The 9,166-nt window shown below is 38.4% G+C and overlaps 1 protein-coding gene across 1 annotated transcript in view; it reads left to right on the forward strand.

Annotated features, from left to right (window-relative positions):
• Positions 1-395: 395 nt before the first annotated feature.
• Positions 396-9,166, forward strand: part of NIPSNAP3A (nipsnap homolog 3A) — a 16,974-nt gene continuing 8,203 nt past the window's right edge. Inside the window, exons 1-4 of the mRNA XM_002931162.4 lie at positions 396-624; positions 3,791-4,001; positions 5,816-5,974; positions 7,854-8,003. Of these exons, the coding sequence (XP_002931208.2) occupies positions 565-624; positions 3,791-4,001; positions 5,816-5,974; positions 7,854-8,003 (580 nt within the window). The 5' untranslated portion in view covers positions 396-564. The remainder of the gene's footprint in view (positions 625-3,790; positions 4,002-5,815; positions 5,975-7,853; positions 8,004-9,166) is intronic.

The following is a 9,166-nucleotide window of genomic DNA, read 5'->3' on the forward strand; positions in this document are numbered from 1 at the left end:
GGGGTGGCGATTAGGGAAAGAGGATGCACTTCATGAGGAAAAGTGAAGGCTCCCTGGTCTTTATGTAAATTACCCCGACTAAAGATTAACCACGGCAAAAACCTCCACGATTTTAAATGCACAGCATTACGCGTGTACGCATCTTACTCCCTTAAAAGGACAAACACACGCATTCTGCACACGAACTCTTAAGAACTGTTGCGCAACAGCGCGTGGAGAAAAGGTGATGGGCTCAGAAAAGTGTAACAGGAACGGTCTCCGCCTTCAGCCAATCCCGATGTCCCCTCTGACTTTTGGGTAGGAATGTCTGAGGAAACAACCGAGGACCAAAGAGTACGTGCCGCCCGAACGCGCCCGGGGCTGGGCCACGGAGGACGCGAGCCGTTGGGGCGGTGCCGCCGCACTTCTAGGCACCAGAGGCGGAGCTGACGCCGCCGAGTCCCGCCCCAGCCTGCGTCCGGCAGTAGTCCAGTCGCTGCTCTTTTCCAGGAGGGTAAGCCCTAACGGGAGGAATCTAAGTAAGAGTACCGGCTGGCTGTCCTTCCCAGCGCTCGAAGCCGCGCCATGCTCGTCCTCCGAAGCGGTCTGACTAGGGCTTTGGCTGCGCGGACGCTCGCGCCTCAGGTACCGGCCACCGAGAAGTGCCCAAGCTCTGCCCTGGGGGAGGGGAGCGGGCGTCAGCGTGGAGCTCGCGGCCCCGCGCATGCGCTACCGTACTTGATTGCCGAGACGGGAGTGCCGCGCATGCGCCCAGCCGGTTCGCCTGTGCAGATTGCGGGCGTGGAGCCGCCCGGGAGCTTGTAGTGGCGGTCCCAGACCTCAGAGGCGGGGCATCCCAGGACGCGCGGGAGGAAGCGGGGCGCAGGTCGGTGGAGGTCCGGTGTCCAGTGTCGCCCCCCGGACAATTCGGGAGCAACTGCGAACAGGGTTTTTCTGACCTAGATGCCAGGCGGCCCTTGGGACACCCCTGAAGCTCCAGTCCCTGCGTTTGCCACGTTGGGGCCAGTGCCTGGTCCTTGCTGGTCGAACCTTTCCTATTGATTTTGTCTTTGACAAGCACCGCCCCCTCCAGACAGAAGGTACAGGAGAAATAGGTCAGCCAGCCGCTGGCGAAAAAACCGGCCTCCCCCGTTTAAACAAAATGTACACAACTTCCGAGCATTTTGCAGGGAACCTTGAAGAGGAGGGCAGGGCCCTGGTGGTGGAGCATCCTGCGGGCGGTGTCTCAGCCAGGCAGGGCCACGAACCTCCTGGCAAGCAGGGTGTTAACAAACACATTTAACCCTAGATGAGAAAAACACACAATAGATTTTTATGATTCACTGTCGGGACTTGGCCTATTCTGTGAATCTACAGATTTTTTCCTTTGATATTTAGTTTGTACTTTTCTCGAAGGTCACAAGCGGAAGGGGATGAACCTACTCTAGAGACTGAGGAACCAGCAATGGCCTGTTGCCCAAGATTAGCGATCCAGTCTTCAATCTTAACTGATTCTCACTCTAGTGGGGCAGGGCCAAGAGTTATTCTTTACAACTTTATTCTGACCTTTTATTATTAAATGTCAGCCAGTTCTCGTAAGTGAATTGGAAGTCAGTGCTGCGCAAAATGAGCCCTTTTTTTTGGAGATTAGGGAGCCTGAAGCACTCATGTTTCCTTCCCTAGCATACTGGTCCTGTATGGTGGTTGCATAGTTCTAGTGTCCATCAACAAAAAATCACCTCACCCCTTCCCACACACACACATACACATCTCATTGCTTCATTGCTGTTAACCTCTCCCTGAGCTTTCCTCTTGTACTTTTCTGCAAAAAAACAATAAAAATGTGTGCCTGTGATCACTTACTTTGTTCTCCAAATACAAATTCCTTGAAAAAAAAAGCAATTGTCGCAAGTACCCCATTGGCCTATTTTTTATACATTTATATTTTATTTATAATATTATTAAGCTATAAATATTAGGCAATTTTCATTTGCATAGCATTTTGTTATTAGAGTAGTAAAATGGTACAAAAAAGAATGTCTGCCAAACGTAGGGGCAGCTGCAATTGTTTTTAATGGCAAATGTCAGTCAGACAACAAGAATATAACTCATCATAGACATGAACGGGATGAGCTCAAGATAGATGATTATAATTCAGCCTTATACACAAGTAAAATACATATACTACGGTGCTTTGTAAAAAAAAAAAGAAATATATATATATATCAGAGCAAGAATTCTCCTGTTTTTGATTGTTGTATCAGGTAGTCAACATAAGCCCAAAATTCATCTATAGCTTTACAGGTATGAAAACTGGTATAATAGATTATGCTGGTGTAATCAGCTTTAGGAAATGTGCACATGCTAACCAAATTTATGTAAGATGGATTTGTAAACTAGAATACCATATGACTGTGTCTGTGTTTATGTACATGTATTTGTGTGGATATATACACACATAAACACATACACAGAGGATAATCTCTGGCAAAGCATTTCCCACTGAAAGTTCAGTTCACTCAGAGAACCAAATTAAAAATTTACGTAGTGAATATATGACTATTACAAAAGGAACTAATGGCTCTTAAAAAGCATTTCCATTAACATGGTATAACTGGGTGGGTTAAATGCCCTTCTTCAGACTGCATCTATAATTAAAAACATAATGACTTAGGAGTACCTGGGTGGCTCAGGCGACTAAAGTGTCCACCTCTTGGTTTCAACTCAGGTCATGATCTCAGGGTCCTGGGATCTAACTCCACCTCTGGCTCCCACCCTTAGCACGGAGTCTTCTTGTCCTTCTCCCTCTGCTCCTCTGCACTACCACCCCCACGCTCACCCCCCACCCCGGCTCATGTGCACTCTTCTCTCAAATAAGTGGATAAATAAAATCTTTAAAAAAAAAAAAAAAAACAATGATTCAGACAATTGTGACTCATTGACTTTTTTCCTTTTTGTAGCTTTACACATTCTATGACTATATTACAATGCAATTGGATAGGTTATAGTTTCCTATCACATTAAATTCCTATCCTTTTTTTTTTTTTTTTAAGAGAGCACAGTGAGCAGGGGCAGAGAGAGGGAGAGTGAGAATCTTAAGCAAGCTCCATGCTCAGCACAGAGCTAGAGGCAGGGATCTCATAACCCTTAGATCATGACCTCAGTGGCAATCAAGAATTCAGTGCTTAACCAACTGAGCCACCCCGGTGCCCCTCTATCCTATTTTTTGACCAGTGGTGTACTTCATTGGATTTAGGAAATACTTTGACTTGACCAGCAATTTCCATTGTTTCAAGAACCTAGAAAGAAAGAGAGAGAGAAAAGAAAAGAGAGAGAGAAAGGAAAGAAAAAAAAGAATTTTCTGCTAGTAAACACATTTTCATTGTGCCAGCCAAAATACTGTATATTTTATAAAATTGTTTTAAATGTTTAATTCTAACACATAATATTGACTAAAGATGGAATGTTGACTAAATAAGGGATAATTAAACTGTTTGCAAAACTTATTAGGATCCTAATTGTAGTTTTTGGGTAAAGAAATTGCCCCAGTGGCTTCTTAGAAGAACCTTCTCATGAAAAAGCAACTAGAGGTAGACCACCTGCAAGGACATAGTATCTATATATTTGTAATATTTAAAAGTAGTTCACTTTACTGATCTCTCTAAACAAATTATCTATGGAGAAAGGACCACAGAAGTACAGATTGTGAGTCTACTGAGTGTCCCTTGTTTCCAGATTTAGATTTGGTTGTAACATAATATTATAAACCCTACCTTCCCAAAATATTTAAATTTGCCTTATCTTTCTTCAGGTGTGCTCATCTTTTGCTACAGGCCCCAGACAATACGATGGAACACTCTATGAATTTCGAACCTATTATCTTAAGCCCTCAAAGATGAATGAGTTCCTGGAAAATACTAAGAAAAACATTCATCTTCGGACAGCTCACTCTGAATTGGTTGGATACTGGAGTGTAGAATTTGGAGGCAGAATGAATAAAGTGTTTCATATTTGGAAGTATGGTATGAGTCATCAGCTTAAGTATTCAGTACAGATTTTCATTCTGATAGATGTTACCCACAACTTAGTGACTTAGTTCTTGGATCTGTAGTACTATAAATACATACATGTTATTATAAATACATACAGGTGAAGTAAAACTTTTAAATAGCAATACCAAAAAATAAATTAAGGGATTGTGCCTCCCAGTGGTATACCTATAGTAACCCATTGCTGGAACCTTTTTATTAGCATATGAGAATGTGACAGTGAGAAAATGGCATCTCAGATTTCAAGTCATAAAATTATGAACCACACTCTAATTAATAGGGAAAGTTAAGAATAGCTTTTTGTAAAGATGATTTATAAAAAATTTAAAGCAGTGATTGCAAGAACCCAAGTGGGTTAAGATCATAAAAGGAAAATAGAATTTTTTTTGAAGCCATAGGGGATATCAGTGTTTCAACAGAAATTATTCAAATGTCTAGGGACTTTAGTGAAATAGAAGGTAATAGGAGATGATAGTAAACTTTGAAGGCTTCACCCTTCTGTAAGATATAATAAATTTGTTAGGTTTTGGACCACTTTTATTTTATTTCTATACCCCAGAGTTGCAAGGAATTCACTGTCATTATACTAGTTTAGGGAAGTAAAGGAAAAGGAATTAGAGTTCTTCCTATATTGAAACTGATCCACCCCTGGTTTAGTAGAGGAAGGCCTATGGTTACTGGAATCCCCAGAATGTTTGTTACTCCATTGTCTAATTATCCTGAAGTCCACAGTAGTACATCATGATATCCAAAAACTTTTAATAATTTAATTTAGTATTTGGTCATCAGTTTCCAAAGTTAATAGTCATAAAATACTTTAATGTGAAAAGTGCTCATTCTATACTTAGCATGTCCACAGTTTAGGGGTTTTCCCAATTGTAGTAGAACAAACCCCATTAAGACACAATTTATGCTTTAATGCACCACCAGTTGAATTGTATCTCAGTAAAAAAAAACAAAAACAAATAACTGCTTGTACAGTCCTGATAAACTTACTTAAGCTCTAGGATAGATGTTATTCCTTATTCTCAGCATAAACCATAGAAAACTATTTTACCATTAGTCTTATGAGGCCCTAATAGTTAAATGTAGTACTAGGCCCATATGTTAACAAATATATGTACTTGTTTGGGAAACAGAGAAGAGAAATAGTACTGAGTAAAAAAGAAGGGATGACAAGAGAATCAGCACTATTTCTTTGGAAGCTCTTGGTTCAAAGCAATAGCTGTCAAATTGCATCTTAATTTCATTTACGTTAAATGTAATTCAATGTGTATCTTGACCTGATCACCCATCACCACCACCACCATAGAAAAATACCCTAAACTGCCACTATAATTTAAATGCCTCGATTAAATTAATAAGAATAGTTAATGTGTATTGAGTTCTAAGGAGGTGCCAAACACTGTTGTAAGCTCCTCTTGTTTACTAATTCATTTAATCTTAACAACACTAGAGGGAGATACTATATCATTATCCCCATTTTACAGATTAAGAAATAGGCACAGAAAGATTGAATAAATTAACATGAGTTAACCTAACTGCCTACTAAGTGGTAAAGCATTTATAGCCCACTACAGGACATTAGCATTAGTTGTTTACATTTCTACTGCCCTTTCAGGCCATGAGAAACTTGGGAGACAGATGTCACATCTGTATGTTATCTCTAGTGATATAATACGGTGTCCTTCTGTGCCCTTGATGAACATGGTGAACTGAATGAAACAGAAGAAACACAGGTGATTTTAAATCAGTAATTTTTGGTTTTCTTACTCCTTTTCCCATAGATAATTTTGCTCATCGAACTGAAGTTCGGAAAGCATTGGCCAAAGATAAGGAATGGCAAGAACAATACCTCATTCCAAATTTGGCTCTTATTGATAAACAAGAGAGTGAGATTACTTATTTGGTGCCATGGTGCAAACCAGAAAAGCCTCCAAAAGAAGGTAAGTCCTCCCCCTTAGTCACTTTTGATTCCAATTGAGAAAACATTAAAGATTTTAAGCTATAAAAACTCAAATTCTAATGGAAAAGAAGTTAATCTTTGTTTAATATAGGAACATATGTTAATTGTTCAGATAAAAATAGATTGTGCTCTTAGCTTGTCTTTTTAAAAAATGACCATTAAATAATGAAGTGTTTTTCCATATTGGTATCTTATTGATTCTTAAAGCTTAGCTATATTATAGAAAACATTAACATGGTCAGTAAAGGTTGAGAAGTTGGGCCTTGGGAGCAGAGAACACATCTGTGGTTAGGTGAGGGATGGTATGTGATACTTTGTCATAATTTTAAAATAACATAAACTTTTAAATATAAAAGTATTTTTCCATAAACTACAACTAATCTTAAATCTTAAGTATATATTTGCTTATAAAACTGACTAGGAATGAATTAACTGTACTGCAAAGCTGTATTACTATAGTCTAACTTCCATGTCTTCCTCTTTCTTATTTCTCAGTTTGAAAGTAATTCCTAAAGATTTGTCTTCTTGCTGATTTCACTTCTTGCTGACTTAAAGAAATTATTACCTCAGTCCAGTTTTAAACAAAGGTCAGATTAGCAAAAGCAAACTAATTTAAATGTTGTCTTATTTCCCCCATTATTCCCAACTTTGTAGTGCGTTTTAGATTATAAGAGATTTGAAAAGTCTTTAGAAACTTACCCTCTTAGCTCCCCCTCAGCTTTCAGCACTAACTAAATGAACTAGTTGGCTTCTCAGAAAGTATCAAATCTTAGTTCTCTTTCTCTATGTTATTCATGATTCTTCAGTAACTTTGCATGTTTTTCTTTTACTTTCTAAATCTACTTGTCCCCTGGTTTCCTTCTCTTCACCTGGTCTATACTTCCATCCAGAAGGTAAAATGCTTTCCAAATATTTACCTGGATATTTAGGAGTAATAAAACCATCTCCTTTAGAATTATTTTTTTCCTCAGAACTCGGAGACAGTCACTTCAGGTTCATTATTTGCTTGCTGTTCCTGTTGGAAATGGAATCTTACAGGGGAAATTATAGAGAGAGATAAATTGGTAGAAATTGGTAAGAAGAATAGAACTGTAAGAGACTGGAAATACTTCCTTTATTCATTTCTTTTATAAAAATATGACTCAGGCAACTAAAAAATACTATTGCACCATAAATTCTCACTTGCCTTTTTTGTTTTGTTTTGTTTTGTTTTAATGTTTTTTTATTATATTGTTAGTCACCATACAGTACATCCCTGGTTTCTGATGTGAAGTTTGATGATTCATTAGTTGCGTATAACACCCAGTGCACCATGCAATACGTGCCCTCCTTACTACCCATCATCAGTCTATCCCATTTCTCCGCCCCCCTCCCCTCTGAAGCCCTCAGTTTGTTTCTCAGAGTCCATAGTCTCTCATGCTTCATTCCCCCTTCTGATTACCCCCCCTTTCTTTATCTCTTTCTTCCCCTACCGATCTTCCTAGTTCTTATGTTCCATAGATGAGAGAAATCATATGATAATTGTCTTTCTCTGCTTGACTTATTTACTAACTTTTATTGACAAATTTTATAGACTAAAAATAGCTTAGATAATACCTTAACTATAGATTCCATCCATTTTTGTTTGTTCTGTATGATAAATTTAACAACTGACCCTTAAACTAGGACAAGGACTTTCTAAACATAAAAGCAAAGAAAAACAATGCAAATTATTAGTAAATATGTCTACATAAACATGTATGTGGGTACGATCCTCAAAATCTATATATGTAGTTAGCCTTCCACTGGAAGCAAACTGAACTTGATTAGAAATTGTTTGAATGTGTTCTATAAAATAATTATTTTTCTCCCTACTCTAGGAATCTATGAACTTGCTACTTTTCAGATGAAACCTGGTGGGCCAGCTCTGTGGGGTGACCCATTTAAAAGGGCAGTTCATGCTCATATCAATCGAGGCTACACAAAACTAGTTGGAGTGTTCCATGCAGAATATGGAGTGCTCAACAGAGGTACAGTTGTCTATTTCTTCTTATGAAATTGCAAAATATATGGGTGATTCACATTAAGTTCCTTTGGTCAGTTTGTCTCTGTTCTCATTATGGAGTATATTTTATTTTTTATTGCCCAAGTTTTAACTTTGTAATTTTAAGGGTTGAGCAAACCTGTTTTACATCTTATTTAGAACTTTATTCACCTGGGAGGCCTGGGTGGCTCAATCGGTTAAGTGTCTGTCTTCAGCCCGGGTCATGATCCTGGGCTCCTGTGATTGAACCCTGCATCGGGCTCCCTGCTCAACTGGGATCCTGCTTCTCCCGCTCCTCCATGCTCGTGCTCTCTCTCTTGCTATCTCTGTCACTATCTCTGTCTCTCAAATAAATAAATAAAATATTTTTTAAAAAAGAATGTTATTCCTTACAAAGTTTTTTTAAATACTAAACTGTTCTTTTTCCTGATACATCAAAATGATAAAATTTTAAATACTGGAAGGAACCTGAAAAAGTCACCTATTTCTTTCATCACCTTATTTTCCTCCAAATGTACTTTTAATGATTTTTTTCCCTTTTTTCCCAGTTTTATTGAGATAAAATCAACATAGAAGTTTAGGGTATACAACATAATGATTTGATATATTTATATGTTGTGAAATGATCACCACAATAAGTTAACATCCATCACCTCACAGTTACAAATTGTTTCTCCTTATGATGAGAACTTTTAAGATCTACTCATTTTTTTAGCTTTCAAATATACAATATAGAATTGTTAACTGTAGTCATCATGTTGTATAGTACATCCCCAAAACTTATTTATCTTGTAATTGGAAGTTTGTGCCTCTTGTAATTTTTTTTAAAAATTTATTTATTTTGAGAGAGAGAGAGAGCACACATGCATGAGAGAGAGAATGATGGGGAGGGGTGGAGGGAGAAAGGGTCTTATGCAGACTCCACACTGAATGTGGAATCCAAGGAAGGGCTCAGTCTCAGGACCCTGAGATGACCTGAACAGGAACCCAGAGTCAGACACTTAACTGCACCATTCAGATACCATATTGGTTGTGTTGTTTTTTTTTAATAACATTACTTGGGGTAGAAAGATTGTTTAGGGGTGAAAAAGTAATATGTAGTTATTATAAATATTAAAAACATGGACAAGCCCAAAGGAAAAAAATTAC

Source organism: Ailuropoda melanoleuca, chromosome 7 (assembly GCF_002007445.2).
Source record: "Ailuropoda melanoleuca isolate Jingjing chromosome 7, ASM200744v2, whole genome shotgun sequence".
NCBI lineage: Eukaryota > Metazoa > Chordata > Mammalia > Carnivora > Ursidae > Ailuropoda > Ailuropoda melanoleuca.